Source organism: Sciurus carolinensis, chromosome 18 (genome assembly GCF_902686445.1).
Source record: "Sciurus carolinensis chromosome 18, mSciCar1.2, whole genome shotgun sequence".
In the NCBI taxonomy this organism is placed as follows: domain Eukaryota; kingdom Metazoa; phylum Chordata; class Mammalia; order Rodentia; family Sciuridae; genus Sciurus; species Sciurus carolinensis.
The window spans coordinates 14,213,417-14,230,393 of NC_062230.1; the positions used below are offsets into that span (position 1 = coordinate 14,213,417).

At 50.7% G+C, this 16,977-nt stretch overlaps 2 protein-coding genes across 4 annotated transcripts in view; one reads left to right on the top strand and one right to left on the bottom strand.

The window, feature by feature from the left end:
• The window catches only part of Snx8 (sorting nexin 8), a 45,450-nt gene extending 38,434 nt beyond the window's left edge, over window positions 1–7,016 (top strand). For all 3 annotated transcript variants that reach the window (XM_047533141.1, XM_047533142.1, XM_047533143.1), the window contains exons 9-11: window positions 548–685; window positions 1,051–1,200; window positions 3,637–7,016. In XM_047533141.1, the coding sequence (XP_047389097.1) occupies window positions 548–685; window positions 1,051–1,200; window positions 3,637–3,747 (399 nt within the window). In that variant the 3' untranslated portion in view covers window positions 3,748–7,016. The remainder of the gene's footprint in view (window positions 1–547; window positions 686–1,050; window positions 1,201–3,636) is intronic.
• Window positions 6,449–16,955, bottom strand: Nudt1 (nudix hydrolase 1). The gene is made up of 4 exons (XM_047533145.1): window positions 16,917–16,955; window positions 15,524–15,689; window positions 7,256–7,401; window positions 6,449–6,721 (listed from the first exon to the last, which is right to left on the bottom strand). The coding sequence occupies exons 2-4, from the start codon at window positions 15,673–15,675 to the stop codon at window positions 6,549–6,551; spliced, it is 471 nt and encodes a 156-aa protein (XP_047389101.1). The 5' UTR covers window positions 15,676–15,689; window positions 16,917–16,955; the 3' UTR covers window positions 6,449–6,548.
• Between the last annotated feature and the right edge of the window lie 22 nt (window positions 16,956–16,977).

Sequence of the window (16,977 nt, forward strand, 5' to 3'; positions counted from 1 at the left end):
GTTTGTTTAGGGTCTTGCTTATTAATGCCAGTGTGTCTTCCTTTTAGGGCTTCGTGGTCCTCCTACTGGTAGGACACTGGCTTTCTGGAATTGGGTAGTGTCTTGAGGCCCAGAACTGTCCTAGGGTTCTGGACTGTATATTCCCACCTTTAAACTGAGATTCCGTGTGTGGGTTTCAGGTTGGGAACCTGGGGTGGTCTCTGTGGTGGGCCCTCGTGCAAACCTAGTATATCTCAGACTGAATCTGAACGGGGTCTGGCTCCTGAACTGCTCTATTCCTTGACCGTTCCCTGGGCGAGGACTAGTGGGACAACAGGTCTTATGGAAGGGCCTTGGTAGCTTTCGTATTCAGCTGTTTGCTGCCAGTTTGCATGCCCCAGGCTCCCTGTGTCTGGACTCTTCACTGTCCCCTTGTGCTTTTTCCTGGTGGTAGGTGGGAGGACTTAAGATTGGCCATGTGAAAGGGGCTCCAAGGTGTCCCTGGGTTCCGAGTTCCTCTGGGTCAGCTGCTGAGGGCCAGTGGACGAGTGCCCCTCCCTCCTCTTAGGATCTGTGTGAGCGGCATGAGAAAGGTGTGCTGCACAAGCACCAGCGGGCCCTGCACAAGGATGGCCTGATGAAGAGGCAGGCGGTGCTCAACCGCGAGCCCGAGTCGGTGGAGCAGCTAGAGTCCCGTATCCTGGAGGTACGTGAGCACGCTGGCAGGTGGCTGGGCCCGAGATGGCCCTGAGGAGCAGGAGGTGGCAGCCTTCTAGTGGTCCCTCTGGCACCTGGAGCCCATCCTCATGGGCTCTTTTTGGTTGGCTGGATGAGCTTGTGGAATGTTGATGCCCAGAGCTGGGGTGTAGGGGAGGCAGGAAAGCTGCCCCAGGTGCCCAGAATGATGTGCTTCCTGTACATGGTGCTCTGTGTCCCTGACCCTTCATCCCCTGGAGTCTTGCTTCAGTGGTTGCATGGAGGGGGCGGAGCCCCTGGGCTCAGGGCAGACATGGTATGTGGGCAGGGGTGCTCTTCTTCCTGGTGTCTGTAGGAAGACTCTCTTCCTTGCAGCAAGAGAGTGTGATTCAGACCATGGAGCTTCGGAACTACTTCTCCCTGTACTGCCTGCACCAGGAGACGCAGCTCATCCACGCCTACCTGCCCCTCACCTCCCACATCCTTGGGGCCTTCGTTAACTCTCAGATCCAAGGGCACAAGGAGGTGAGGCCTTCCCTGTCCCACCCTTGTCCTGGCCAATGCCCTCCTGTTTCTAGCTGCAGCCCCTGCAGTTAGTGACCTTGGGAAATTATTTAGGACAGTAATGGAGTTGGGATACAGAGGGATGTGGAAACATAGTTCTTGTTCGCATCTACTAATGTCACATGTGGCCAGAATAATTGTAAAATTGTTTTCATGGTTCTTAGTGTGGAGAGGAGCAGAGAGAGAGATCAGAAAAAAATAATTTCTTTCCTTCTGGAAGAACTTGGAAAGTCAGGAAAACATGTCCAGGCCCCAATCCCTACTGTTTGGAGATGACAAGAGGAGGATGATAGGAATCAAATTTGAGGGGTCAAAAACACCGTTACAGGGCTGGATATAGTGGCACATGCCTGTAATCCCAGGAACTTGGGAGGCTGAGGCAGGATGATCATAAGTTTGAAGTGAGCCTCAGCAACTTGGTGAGACTGTCTTAGGATGGAAATTAAAAAAAAAAAAAAAGAAAAAGGAAAAAAAGTCTGGGGATATACCTCAGTGTTGAGCACCCCTTGGTTCAACTCCTTTTGTTTGTTTGTTCAGCAAACAAAAACCCTAAAAGAATCCATTGATTGGACATTTTTTCTGGAACCCCCTGGTCAGCTTCCTTCAGATGTTGGCTTTTTATGTCTTGGAGAAGCAAGACTGAATCATCCTGAGTCATTACAGATTGCAGGGACGCTCAACTGGCATGAGTGATCTGGAGCTATGTGACTCCAGTGTGTGTCTTGGGCCCTCGCTCCCTTCTCAGCCAGTGACGTGTGTCTGTCCTTCTCTAGACAGCCTGGAATACCTGTGGGTCTGCTAAGGCAATAATTAAAACATGACGCTGTCTAGTTCCTCTTTCCTGGTCCCAGCATAGTCCCTGGGCCCCTGCTTTCTGATATCTCTGGCCTGGCTTCCTTCCTTTTCAAGTAACTTTGCTTCTTGCCAGCCCTGGTCCATGAACGCTTCCTAAGAGGAATGTGTCTCCCTGTGGCCACCCCCAGCCCCTGGCAGCAGGGGAGGAGCCCAGGCTCAAAATTTGTAAACCTCGACCTCAAGTTCCTTCTGCACAATTGTTGCAACCTCTTCTGACCTCTGGATTCAGTTTCCTTGTCTGAAAAATGGTGTGAAGTTTGGCCCTGCCATTGTCCTGTGGTTGGCTTGGGTATTGGTGGGTGATGGGCTAAGGCAGCAATTGCTGCTTGGATGCACCTGGCTGGGCTCTGTGGTGTTGGGCACAGCTTGATTGGAGCGTCCTCCTCATCAAAGAATACACAGAAAGGTAGGCCAGTCAGTGAGGAACAGGTCTCACTCTGGCAGAGGCTTGTCAGGCCCTGGGAGAGGAGGCAGGCATCAGTGCTTCTGCATGGAGGGCCAGGAGGCAGCATGTCACAGGAACTCAAACCTGCAGTTCTGAAAGGTCTCTGCAGCTGGTGGGGGAGGTGTGAAACATGGAGATTATCAAACAAGCTGGGAATAATTGTAACTGACCAAGTCAGTGGCCAGTCTAGACTGGAAGCCTTGCCAGACTGTCTGGGTGTTTGTGCATGACGTGGAACAGGGGGTGTAGAGCCTGCTTAGAACTAGAGTTCCTGGTGCTTCTGGTGCCCAGGAGTTTCACAGTACCCTTGAGCCAAAGACAATTTTTATAGTCTGTTGATTGAAGGGCTCAGACAACATCACAGTAGTCTGTGTATTCTGATGAGTGGCATTTCCTGGGAACATCTGAAATGCTCCGGAGGTTTGCTGGGGAGCCTCCTAGCCAAGCGTTGGGAGGAAGCAGCACACACATTAGGAAGCTGACTGCACGACTGAATTGCTGTCCTAGGTCAAGGTGACATCTTGGGTGACCAAGTCTGGGCTTGGACACCTGAGTGGCTGGCGGGGACATCAGTAAGGGAGCATGTGACTGGTGGGGGTACCACACCCATCTGAGTATATTGTCATGACCCAAAACACAGATTTTCTTTATTGGTGTTGCCTCACTCATCCCCATCTTACTGTGCTGAGACTGGAGATGTTGGGTCTAGTGATGATCTCATTAATATGTTCCCAGGGCCACATGCAGATCTGTCATCACATAAGCCCCCACACCAGAAACGTGGGTCTCTACCCCCTGACCAGCCAGGCTTCCCACCTTGTGCTGCTACATCTGGACACAAGAGTGCTTGTCGTCCTGGTGTTTGACCTGCTGGGCCAGTTAGAACAGCGCTGGGAGTGACAGCACTTACATACCATTTTGAGCAGACTTCAGGCCCTTTGGTCTGGTGTGCAGGGGACAGATAGGCCAGCCTGGGACCTCTGTGGAAGAGGGGCTACCATAAGACAGTGGGAAGGGGCCAGTCTACCCTCACTTCCAGAAGCTCTGTGGTGGTGGCCTGGGGGAAGTGTGTGCCCATCCTGTTTCCTTTTCTGCAGATGAGCAAGGTGTGGGATGATCTGAAGCCGAAGCTCAGCTGCCTTTTCGCTGGACCACATAGCGCGCTGACGCCACCACGGTCCCCACAGGACGGCGTGTGTCCTCACTAGCACCTGAGGCTGCAGCACAGTTCCCTGTGGCCTCACTAAAGCCTCTTTCCAAATGCTGTGTCCCTGGCCAATTCCCTTCAGGTGGCCACTGCCACCTGTGGTGCCCTGGTGGGTGAAAGGGAACTCACATCCATCTGAACCTGTGGGTGTGGCTGGCGGTCTCTCTCTTCCCTGGGTGGAGGGTCTGTGCCCCGCAACCCCTGCCCAGCCTGCCCTGTGGCTGCTAGCCCGGTGCTGAGAATGGAAGTTTCTCATGACACCCAGAGCCAGGGTTGCTGAGGCTCATTTTCACACAGCAGATAATGCCTAGAGGAATGTGACGGGGGCTCTAGGTGCTAAAACAGTCCAGAGGGCTGACCTGGGGCAGGGGTCAGCTGAGCAGGGCAGATGGGTAGATGGGACTGTCCCATGGCCAGGCAGCTTTCGGGTGAGCAGATGGCTAGTCAGACAGAGGTCTGAATGTTGACCAGTGTCTGCAGACATTCCAGGCTGGATGCTCACTGATGTAGGTTGCTGGAAGTAGTATTCGATGTTCTAGGGGACATCTGGGGATGTTTTAGTGGGTATCTACAGAGCCCGAGTATGGGGTCAGGTGTCCTCAAACTGCTCCCTCCATGTGGGTGTACATTGTGATCCTGAGTGTAAGACAAAGGCACATTGAGATCTTTGGAGGTGACCGTGGGTGCCTCTGTCTGTCGAAACCGCTCTGTTCTCCTTGTTTTGGGGCATCCAATGTTGGACTCCATGTTGTGGGGCACTGAGACTTTAGGGGTGGGTAGTGGACAGTGTGGAGGAATGTGTTGCCTTCAGCTGGGGCTTTAGGGGGAATATCTGTGTGAGCGGACTTAACCCCTTTTAAAATGATTTCCTTCTTTTGGGTAACTGCAACCCCCACCCCACTCCTGTGCTCCCCCAGGAGACTGGCTATCTCAGGCGACTTCCTTCTTCTGGTGAAGAAAACCATTCTCGGAGACCTGGATTGCTGCTGCTTACACCCCTTCTGTGGTGAAGGTGGAGCCTTCCTTGAGCCCCTGTCCTAGTTGCCCAGGGAGAGGTGTAGAAATTCCTTTCAGTGATGCCCGTTAGACACTGAGGGGCAGGACTCAACCTCCCTGGACGTCCATGCAGCTTGCAGGCCTGGAACAGGGAGCCCCAGCATCCTGTGTACCCTGAGGGTGGGTAGTCCTTATACTCAGGCCAGAGCACAGAGTATTGTGACATGGTGGCTATGGGGATTTGATCTTGTCCCTGCTATGGAAGCAAGTCTTGGTTACTGTGTGGACCTGTGTCACCTGCAGGACTTATTCCTTGACACCAAGACACACATGAGCTGTAACACCTGGCCCTGTTCGTGCTGAGCAGGCCACAAGGCCTCTTCTGTCCTGCCAGGATTCAGGAGCCTGGCCTGTCTGGCTGTGAGACTGAAGGTTGTATGGGGCTGAAGGCCTGTGTCTCCTGACTGGGCAGGGCTGCACTCCTCAAACCAGCCACTGGGACTTCTGGTCCCAAGCCTTCAAGATGAACTTTTCTGAAAATAACTTCACTGGCAGGGACCCTGGGTGAGTGAGAGAGTCCTGGTCACATTCCTGGTGCCTCCTGCTTGGAAGGAGATCTCAGGGTCCTTATGTTGTTTTGGAAATGTGGGCCTATGGGAGGACAGCCTGTCTGCTGTGCTTCAGTGCCCATGCCTCGGGAGCCAGGGTGTAGGGCTGTTTCCTACATGGCGACAGTTCAGTTTGGATGGGCGCTACCTTCCTTCATCTCCTACTCCCAGGAAGAAGATCAGTGGGACAGTGGATACCTGCTAGACCACAGAGGCCATTTTCTGTTTCTCACATGGTCACTTCCAGGTCCTGGGTTGCAGGTGTACTCCCACCTGGGGCGGTAATGGCTACTCCCAGTTCTGGGGTGGAGTTCTTGTGGTGGCAAGGACCAAGGGTTCCTATACATTTCCATGACTGTCCTGCTGCCTCAGCCTGCGTGCCACACTGCAGCCATGCCTGGCCTGGAGGAAGAACTGCTAGGTGTAACTCCTGGGCAAGGGAGGATGGGTGGGATCTTGGCTGCCACCTAAGTTTGGACAGCCTGCATGGCCAGTAGGAGGGTGACTGTGCAAAAAAGGAGCAAGTAAAGCGTTTTTGTCAGGCCCACCTTGCTCCAACCAGCTCACTCAGTGGTAAGGAGCTAGGTTGTCCAGGCCATGCAGAAAGGGAAGATGGACTATAGGTCACCTTGGGGACACCTGGGACTCTGAGCCGATAAATTCAGGATTTTTTCTTAGTGTCTGAGGCCTTTTTTTGTGCTTTGCGTGAGCCAGTCCTATGTATGAAGCACTTTACTCAGCTGCAGGAATCAGTTACTACTACACCCAATAAACTGGAACTGTTTACAGGTGATCTGTGTTTTGTTTTTTGTTTTTATCAATGAACTCAATATGTCTGAAAGTCACAGGTCTTTTGTGCAGTGGTGATCCAGCTCTCTCTCTTGCTGGTGGTCCTAAAGGGGAAAGTGAATGGCCCATCCTCCTGTGGCAGGGCCTGTGACTGTCTCAGTGTCCCCCACCGTAGAAGGTGATGGTAAAAGAACAATATGTTCTCATCTGCCCACAGCCTGCACACTGGGTAGACAGAAGGCCCTCCTTTGTCCCTGTCTCCTCAGCCTAGCAGGGTGGGTCTGGCCCACACTGCTGTCTGACGAAGACTTCAAAAGATGAAGACCTTTATTTTCCTTACCAAACAGAAAAAGTGAGCCCTGACTCTTGGTGCCATGAACGCGGCTGAACTGACAGTCTCGGCTCTGTGCTAGATTTCCTCCACCTCGTGCAGAGAGTAGTCCAGGATGGTGTCCTGACCCTGGAACTTGAAGTACCCCTGAAACTTCTTCTTCTGGAGCAAGAGTGGGAACCAGTAGCTGTCATCAGGCCACATGTCACCAAAGGGGATCTGGTCCAGCTGGAACCATCGAGGGCGCATTTCTGTACCAAGGAGCAGAAAGGAAGTACACCATGTCAAAGCCGATTTAGCCTGACCTGTGAGGAGTTACCCAGCAGGGTTTTACTTGAGTGGTGCTGGGATTGAACTGGGGGCACTCTACACTGACTACATCCCCAGCCTTTCTTTTTATTTTGAAGCGTGTCACTAAGCTGCCCAGCTGTCCTTGAACTTGCAATTGCCCTGCTTCAGCCTCCCAAATTGCTGGGATTAAGGTATGGCCACTGTGCCCAGCTATTGCACAGCAGTTCTGTGTGAGGAATTTAATTTACTTTTGTACTTAATTGTCACGACTCTTTTTCCTGTCTTATAGAGCAAAGAAAAATGGGCTCAGAGCTGCAGGCTGCTGAGCTGTGTGGTGCCTGGGTAGCCAAGGTTCTAAGGCTCAGCCTGTGTTCAGTGCTTCCTTGTGAGATGGGGAAGGTAGGTGGGCCTGAGGCCTTTCTCCTAGCCAACTGAGTGGGACTGGATGCGCTTCTTCCCCTGCTTTGGTGGGGAGCAGGCACCCCAAGGCTCACCGTCGCTTTCCTGGGGCGTCCCCTGCACACTGTCAGTACAGAAGATGTGCACATCCATCAGCTCAGGGGTGCCCACGAACTCGAACACAATGTGGCCCACCTTGTGCAGTGTGTCCACTGTCAGACCACTCTCCTCCTGCAGTTCCCTGCAGGCAGAGGAGACAGGAGGAGGAGGAGGGAGGGTCAGAGCTCGATGACGGCAGGCGAAAGGCCAGGGGAGCCCAGAAGTGGGGTCCATGGGCTGCAGACCCCAGGAGGATGCCATCCAGGTTTAATAGGTCCAAATCTGGCCCAGCCTTGGAATTAACTTGAACTTTAAAAAATTTGGAGTTTGTGGCACATGCCTGTAGTCCCAGAGTCTCAGGAAGTTGAGGCAGGAGGATCACTCGTACCTGGGAGTTAAGAGACCAGTCTGGGCAACATAGTGATATCCCATCTCAAAAAAGAACAAAATCCTCTGGAATTTGGTTCAGGGGCTCTGGGGAGGGGCTGAGAGATGGTAAGGAACTGTTTGGGGAGCATGGGTCTGAGCCACCCTCTGTGGGGTGCTGAATCCCATGAGTGGATGGCAGGGCAGGGCCCACTCCCCTTTCTTCAGACTGAGTCCATGCTCTCTTCTGTGTTGGAACCTTGGAGCCACCAGTGTGGTGATGAGAACACAGGAGCCCTTTGCTCTAGGCCCTTCTCCCTAAGAATGTGCTTCCAGCCTGACACCCTTGCTCTGAGAACACAGAACCAAATCACAGGCTCCGACAGTCTCCTGAAGGAGGGGCTGTTTTCAGTTCTGCCATGGAGCCAGCTCCTCTGGGCAGATCCTATAGGACAAATGCTCTTGGCCTCGCCCTTTGCATCCCCTTCTCAGGACACGTTCCCAGCAGCTCAGCCAGCTGTGCCTGGAGGAGGTGTGAGGGGATTGTCTAACATGGAAGGAGCCCTCTGATTCACTGGATAGAGGCGGAACACCTCCCCGTGAGGGGTTTGGTGCTGCTGATTTAAAAGTATTTTAAAATTACCTGTACACAATCCAGGAAACAGAAAACCCACGAACCTACCACCCAGCAAGACTCGTGTTGCTGTTTCAGTGATTTCCCTTGGGCCTCTCCCTGTACATCTGGGAACCGTGCAGACACAAGGCACGCAGTCTACCTTGCACTTTCCACCCAGTGAGCAAGGAGCATGTAACATTCTGCCCTCGAGGAGCCTGGCCAGTTTTTCAACTGCTGCGTCTTGTGGAGAGTAAATAAAGTTCAACTTTTGGTCATTGTGAAAATGCTGTGCTGAGCACGTAGGTCTGCACACCTTGTACCACCAACCCATACTCAAGTGCACACAGTGCTCAGGCCCTTCAGAAGGCACTTTCCGGAAGTGCTTGGGACCCTGAGGACATATGAAGCTGTGAACTCCACCTGCCCCTCCTGTCATGGAGGCTTGTCTTCCCATTGCCTTGGAGTTATTTAAAAAAATTTTTTTTTTTTTTAGTTATTGATGGATTATTTTATTTTTATGTGGTGCTGAGAATCAAATCCAGTGCCTACGTGCTAGGCAAGTGCTCTACCACCGAGCCACAGCCCCAACCCTGGAGTTACTTTTGTTTCTCTAAAAGTACCATCTGACCATTTATAGCTGTAATAAAGTCTTTTAGCTTTGATCTCCAAGTCGTGTGGGGAACATGGTACTGTCTGTAGTAAGCAGTCGGGGAGCCACTTTGCTCATTTGCAAAACACACACGCATTAGGTTAAGTGGTCCTCTGCTGCCACTGAAAAGACACTACCTTTTGCTTCCAATTCATGTACACAGCCCAGAAATCGGCACATTCGTTGAGATGGTTAATTAAAACTGGACTGGATCTAAAAAAAAAAAATGAGTGTTTTCACTTGGGGTATGTGTACAGTGGCTCCTCAAACGTCATAGAGCCGCAGCAGGGCCTCACCCACTTCTTTGGCAGTAGACTGCCAGTTCTCCCTTTAAAAAGCGTCACCTACTGATGTAATGTTTTGACTGATTTTGGTTAATCCTCCCCCAGTCTGTGGCAGTGCACGAGGTATCAGTAATCTTGGTGACAGAGCTAGGCTTCATTTCACAGGCTGGGATAATTAGACAGATGAAGACGACCCTGTTAGTTTTGCTAAAGAGTCTGCTTGTATCTGTGATGCAGACAGCAGATGGAGAACTGGATGAGCAATGAATTAGACGTAAACACGGAGCAGAAACTGTGCTCTGTGGTGCGGGAGGTGGAGGTGGAAGGCCCCAGGACTTGGCATTAGCAGTTCCCTCCACATGACTCTGCATCCTGGCAGCCGAGGTGGTGTCATTGGGTGCTGGCTACAAAAACTGGCTCACGTCATGCACCACAGCCCAGACCCGAGGCCTAAGGCACTCCAAGTCCCCAATGCCTGCATGCTCCCCAGGCGGAGGAGGGGGCGGTGGGTGATACTGGATGTGATACTTCTGGCTCCCTACCACAGTCGTCCCCATGGGAATGGATAAGCACTTATGCTCACCCCCTGCAGGTGAGGAGGGGGACATGTTCCCAGCTCTGGGACCCGCCTGACAGGGCAGGCAGTGTGTGCAGGAAGCACACAGAAGAATCTTTGGGAGAGGCAGCTGCCAGACACTGAGAGGTCTCCCAAGGAGCAGCTCCATTCAGATGTGCACACAGGGCCCAAGTCAGCCTGGCCAGCTCTGGTGCCTCCTGACCCACACCTGCATTCGAATGTCTGAGGGGCTGCAGCTCTTTGCTCTCCTGCACGCCCCTCTTGCCTCACAGGCAGAGATGGGGCACAAGGGTCTGTCAGATGGTGTCCCTTCCTTCGACTGTGTTCTGCACACTGCACTCTGGGCTGGTGCCCAGAGAGAAACTGCTCAGAGCTAACCAGGGACTCCTAGGAACCAGTGTGGTGCCACAGTCCACAGGGCTGATGGGTCTAAACGGCAGTGTGTGCCCCTTGATGCCGAACCTCTGACCTTAGTCCAAGGGTGAGGCCAGTCTCTGCCTTAATGCAGTCCCTGAAGCACGGGAACCACTCCTACTCTGTGACTACCGGGAGGGTGTTCTCTGCAGGAGCTGTTGCCTCCAGAGGCAGTGCACAATCCTGTGGATGCCAAGTTATGGAAAGGGCTGGGGCAGCTGGGACCCGCCTGGGCCCAGGCAGGTCCTGGGCTGAACAGCTCTGGTACAAATTATGATCCTCGACTACTGAGACAACCTCCACATTGCCACTGGAGAGTGACCCATTTTAGAGGGTAAGTTGGTCTGAACAACAACAGTCATCTATGGTAAGATCAGGACCAGGAACGTGGCCATAGGCTTGCAGGCTGGGTCCCCCATTAAATGGACCAGTAGGCATCCAGTTAGCTTCACTAAGTGTGTATGTCTGCCCTCCCGTCTACTGCCCTATGCCAGTGCTGCATGAGGTGGAAAGGAAGCTGATGTGGTTTGCACTGCACTCTCTTTAGCTGTGACGAAGGTAATGTCAGTGCAGGGGAACATGATCTTTTTAGTAAGTGATGTGCCATCTAGAGAGCTTTGGGTGGGGGGAAACCCGTCTTAACCCCTTGCCTTATCATTTGTAAAAACTCAATTCTGCATGGATTGTAGATTAGGGTCCTAAATTTTTTTTTTTTTTTTGTGGTGCTGGGGATTGAACCCAGGCCCTTGTGCTTGCAAGGCAAGCCCTCTACCAACTGATCTATATCCCCAGCCTCAGGGTTCTAAAATTCTTACGAGAAAACTTAGGTGATTGTCTTCCTAGGCTTGGGATAGGCAGATTACCTCAAAGGAAATAAAAAATTCTAACCATAAAAAATTTGTGAATTGCATTAAAATGATGAACCTCCGTTTATTAAAATATCATTAAGAGGACCTTGGAATCAGACCAGAGACCGTGCATCTTATAGAAGAAAAAGTAGGTCCAAATCTTCAACTTGTTGGCTTAGGATCAGACTTCCTTAACAGGACTCCCATAGCACAAGAAATAAAAGCAAGAATCAATAACTGGGATAGATTCAAACTAAATAGCTTTCTCTCAGCAAAGGAAACTATCAGCAATGTGAAGAGAGAGCCTACAGAGTGGGAGAATATCTTTGCCACTCATACTTCAGATAGAGCACTAATTTCCAGAATATACAAAGAACTCAAAAAACTACACCAAGAATGCAAATAATCCAATCGACAAATGGGCTAAGGATATGAACAGACACTTCACAGAATATCTACAAGCAATCAATAAACATGAAAAAATGTTTACCATCTTTAGTAATAAGAGAAATGCAAATCAAAACTACACTAAGATTTCATCTCACCCCAATTAGAATGGCGATTATCAAGAATACAAGCAACAATAGGTGTTGGAAAGGATGTGGGGAAAAAGGTACACTCATACATTGCTGGTGGGATTGCAAATTAGTGCAGCCACTCTGGAAAGCAGTGTGGAGATTCCTTAGAAAACTTGGAATGGAACCACCATTTGACCCAGCTATCCCACTCCTCGGCCTATACCCAAAGGACTTAAAATCAGCATATTACAGAGATACAGCCACATCAATGTTCATAGCTGCTCAATTCACAATAGCCAGACTGTGGAACCAACCTAGATGCCCTTCAATTGATGAATGAATAAAGAAATTGTGGTATATATATATATATATATATATATACACAATGGAATATTACTCAGTTATAAAGAATAATAAAATTATGGAATTTGCAGGCAAATGGATGAAATTGGAGAATATCATGCTAAGTGAGATAAGCCAATCTCAAAAATCCAAAGGGCAAATGATCTCATTGATAAGCGGATGATGACACATAATGGGGGGTGGGAGGGGGGCAAGAATGGAGGAAGGAGGAACTGTATAGAGAGAAAAGAGGGGTGGGAGGGGTGGGGGGAAGGAAAAAAATAACAATGAATCAAACATCATTACCCTATGTAAATGTATGATTACACAAATGGTATACTGTTACTCCATGTACAAATAGAAACAACATGTATCCCATTTGTTTACCATAAAAATAAATTAAAAAAATATATCATTAAGAATCAAAGAGCAAGCTACAGAGTGGAGGATATTGGCGACACTCCCAGCTGACAAAGTATAGAATGAAGTTGGGTGCAGCGGCTGCGCCCGTAATCCCAGCTACTTGGGAGGTGGAGGCAGGGGAATTATAAGTTTGAGGTCAGCCTAGGCAATCTTAGTGAGACTGTCTCAAAATAAAAAAGGGCTGGGGATGTAGTTCAGTGGTAGAGTACCCTGGGTTTAACCCACACCAGCAAAAAAATTGTGTATAATGAACTGAAAATCAAGAAAAAAGCAACCCAATTAAAGAAGGGCAAAGGCTTAAGTCGACCCTGGAGGACGTGCCAGTGGAGCAGATGCTCAGAGGCTTAACATGAGTCATCAATCAGGGCAAACAACTCACAACGGGATGGCACCACACTTGCAGCATGGTTAAGAAAATAAGTGTTGCTGAGGGCTCCAAGGAACCTGAACTCAACCCCCCCTGGTGGGAGTTTAAATGAGTGCAACTGGCACTACTACAGCTCTACAGCTAGTTTCCCTTCTGAGTGACCTACCCACCAGGAGAGAGTACAGTGGGCACTGGAGGACACGAAGGGGGCTGTTCATGGCAGCACTCCCTGCATGATGGCAGATGCAGCATATTCATGTGCTGGAATACCATACAGCAGTGAGAAGGAACGAGCGCTGCTGCACACACATGTGATGTTGGGACAGAAGCCAGACAATAACAGAGTGCTTCCTAGCTGGGCGAGGCTGTAATCCCAGCAGCACGGGAGGATCACAAATTCAAAGCCAGCCTCAGCAACTTGGTGAGACTCTAAGCAACTTAGCAAAACCCTGTCTCAAAAAGGGCTAGGGATGTGGCTCAGTGGTTAAATGCCTCTGGGTTCATTCCCTGGTACCCCTGACCCCAAAAGAAAAGGGAAAAAAAAAAAAAAAAGGGTTGGGCACAGTGGCCCACGCCTGTAATCCCAGTGTCTCAGGAGGCGGAGGCAGGAGGATCGCAAGTTCAAAGCCAGCCTCAGCAAAAGGGAGGTGCTAAGCAACTCAGACCCTATCTCTAAACAAAATACAAAATAGGGCTGGGGATGTAGCTCAGTGGTCAATTGTCCCTGAGTTCAATCACTAGTAACCACCCCCCACACACAAAAAAAGAAAAACCAGGAAAAAAACTTTGAAACATCTTTAGACCTGGCTTCATGAGAGGCTTCTGGGGAAGGAGCTGGGAAGTGAATAATTAAATATGATTAGAAAGATTCACAGTGCTGAAGGAAAGAAACAGGATGAGGTGTATTGAGAACTGCAGGGTGGGGAGAGGCACCTTCTTAGATGTGAAGACTGAGGAGATGTCTGCCAGGTGAGGAGGACGGCAGTCACTGGCGGATCTGAGGGACAGTGGGGAGAGTCGAAGCCAGGTCCTCGGGGGTGCTTGGTGGACGATACAGGGATTGGGGGCGGATTTTAAAAGCACTGGGAACTGCTGCAGGGTTTAGTGTGCATGTGTGCATGTGTGCATTTGGACACTGGGAAAGGCAGAAGCAGACCAGTTAGGGGGCTGCCGCACCTGTTCAGGTGAGGGGGCTAGTTTGGATGCAGCAGTGGACAGGGAAAGTTACACAGAGAAGAAATAGCATGCTTCCTGTTCCATCCACTTCCTTCCCTGCCTCAAACCCCAGTCTGAGGGAGGGCCACCATCATGACTGGCTTATGGGTCCGAAGTGATTGACTCTCAGGTTTGTCCTTCTAGAAGTGAATATTTACCCAGGGTAGGAAGAAATGATCCTGAGGTTCTAAGAAACAAATCGGCTGTTGAGGGCACCTGCCAGTCTGCTTGCAGCTGGCAGGACAAGGAGCCACCTCTGCCTACCCTCAGTCCTTGCCACCAAAGTCCAGGTCTTTGGGGAGTTCTCCCTGTACCCAGTCATCTACCCTCCATTTTTATCCTGGTCACTTAGGACCCTGGGTGTGGACAGGTCTCTTTCCTGTACACATCTCCTGAGCTCCACAGTGCTCCATAAATCAATGACTTAATGTGCCATCCAGGCAGATCAAGGGCAGTCAGTGGATGGCAAAGGACCGTGTGTCTCTGTCCTCTTTGCACACCCTGTAGGCTACAGGCTGAATGCTAACGCTCACCAGACCCATTTTCTCCTCATCTGTTGTCCAGGCACAGGGTTGGCTGCAGAGCCTGGAAACTGCCAAAATGACACTGAACTTGTCAGCTTGGTGGCAGCCTGGGTCCCAGGCCTAGGCAGGTATACTTTTTTTTTTTTTTGGTGGTACTAGGGATTGAGCCCAGGGGTGCTCTATCACTGAGCAACATCCCCAGCCTTTTAGTCTTTATTTTGGAACAGGGACTTGATAAGTTGCCAAGGCTGGCCTTGAACTTGTGATCCTCCAGCTTTGGCCTCCCAAGTGGCTGGGGTTAGAAGTGTATATTCCTGCACCTGGTTCATGCAGGTCTCTTCAAACTGAAGGCTGTGACCCTGCTGTGCCCTGTGAAATCATATTAGTATATTGCCACCAGTGATTAAAAAAGATCAAATGTCCATGGGTGTCATCATCTTGGTGGCATATGTGCCCTTAGTGTATGTGCTACTGTTTACTGTGGGTTGAAATTCAAAAAAATAAATTAAAGTTGCTGGGCTTCAGCATCCCAGTCTCTCTCCTCTCCAGGGGCCTCCGATATGTATTTGGGCTTTTCCTCTCTCCAGTGGCCTTAAGGGTGCCAGTTATTTTCAGAACAAGAACATGAGCTAAGGTTTGTGCAGGGCTTCACAACACTTGCACTGATGATCTCTTATCCTCACCATTGTGTGAGAACAAGAAGAGCAAAGAGGTTGACCTCTGGAGGATCATGTGATCTTGGGCTCAAACTCTCTAGGCTTCAACTCCCTGCCAAGGGAACCTGGGCACAGGATTGAGACTGTGTGCGAAAGGTTTTAGATAAAAGAAGCCATCAGCTCCTCTGAAGGAGAAAGCCATGTGGCTGAGGAGCCCTGTGCCCACACGGGAGGAAGCCAGGACTGTCCAACTTGAGCCAAACACCCTGAGCAGGGCTCACCTGGGAGAGCACACACATTCAGTACACACTGGCCAGCGGCTCGAACACCCTCCATGCACTTTCTCAGTCTTCCCAACTCTCCTGAGAGGTGAGTACTGCTGTACATGCTCCGGGTCACGGCTCCCAGCAGTGAGGTCGAGGGTGTGGCTCTATAGCTTGAATTCTCGTTCCTGACACTTCTCACCTCTTGGCCCCATCCTCAATGGTCTCTCCTTCTTGTACTTTGCCCCCGAAGCCATTCCAACGGCCAGCCCCAAAGCCCCGCTTCTTCATGCCCAGCAGAACGCGCTGGGGCTGCAGCACCAGCACCAAGGTATAGAGCCTGGAAGCAACCATGGTCCCCTGGGGCTCTGTGAGGAAGGCAAGAGGCCAGAGTCAGCCCTCACTGGGTGTCTGAGAAAAGGGACTAGAGGCTGTTCATGGGTGGGGCTAGACAAGCAGGGGAGGTGGGCTTGTGGCTGGGTTTCCCAGGATGCCAGTGTCCTTTATTCTCACATGGACCTGTGTGTGAACAAGGCTTGGCTTCTAAAGCAGCTCTGATGATGACAGTAAGTGATGGCAACGCCAGCTATCACTTATTAGACAATGATTATATACATCCATATTTCTGTATCTGTGGGGGATTAGTTCTAGGGACCCTTCAGGTACCAAAATCAAAGCATGCTCAAACCACTTAAGTAAAACAATATATCTGCATATAATGATGAACATCCTCCTGTATACTTTGTTATCTCTAGATGACTTATAATACAGAGTGCAATATAAATGGTTTTGCTAATTGTTACACAGTATTCTTTGGGGATTAAAGACAAGTTTGTATATATACAGCACAGAGGCAATTATGTTTTCTGATTATTTTTTGTCCACTGGTTGAATCATCTGGTGCTGAACCCAACGTCACAGAGGGTTAATTATAGTTATTTTCAAAAATTTTCCCTCTTAATAGACCTAACTGCGCTAAGATTTGCATTCAGAAAAGGAAACAAGCTCAGTGAAGCTAAGTTTGATCCCAAGTCAAACAGCAGAGCCAGTAACCAAACCTGGGTCTACTGGATGCCACCATCTAGTGTGCCCACAGCTCCCAGTACTGCCCTAGGTAGTGAATCTAAGGGGTCATCAGGGGCTCCCTAATGCTAGGGGCTGGGGTGCTGGCAGGCTGCTTAGCCACAGGCGGAACTGGAGGTCACTTGTAAACGGAGGTTGTTATCAGGGTTGCAGGCAGTGCACGTGGGGTGAAGGATTCGTTCTTGCAATGAAGTAGGTTTAGCAAATGCTTGTTCCCCAGTCACCCCTTTCAGGGGCTGTGCCGGGTATTGGATCCCGGGTATTGGGGGGTCCTCTCCCCAGCCTACACCTACCAGATCCCTGGGCCCAGTTCACCTCACCCAGGATCCCCCATTTCCCTCCCCTTGCGCTCCTATGTTCCGTCTTGTCTTCCCCTAGGCCCCGCTCCTCTGGTTTTTCCCATCTCTCCGACTCCCGGTCTCCTCCTCTCCCCCACCTCCTCTTTTCTTTGTGTCCCTCGTGCCCGTCTCCCCAGGTCTCTCCCGCTCCCACTCCCCGCAAACCATCCGTACCTGCACGCCAGTCCTGGATCGAGGGGGCGGGGCCTCCACAGGAAGTGGGACTGTGACTTCC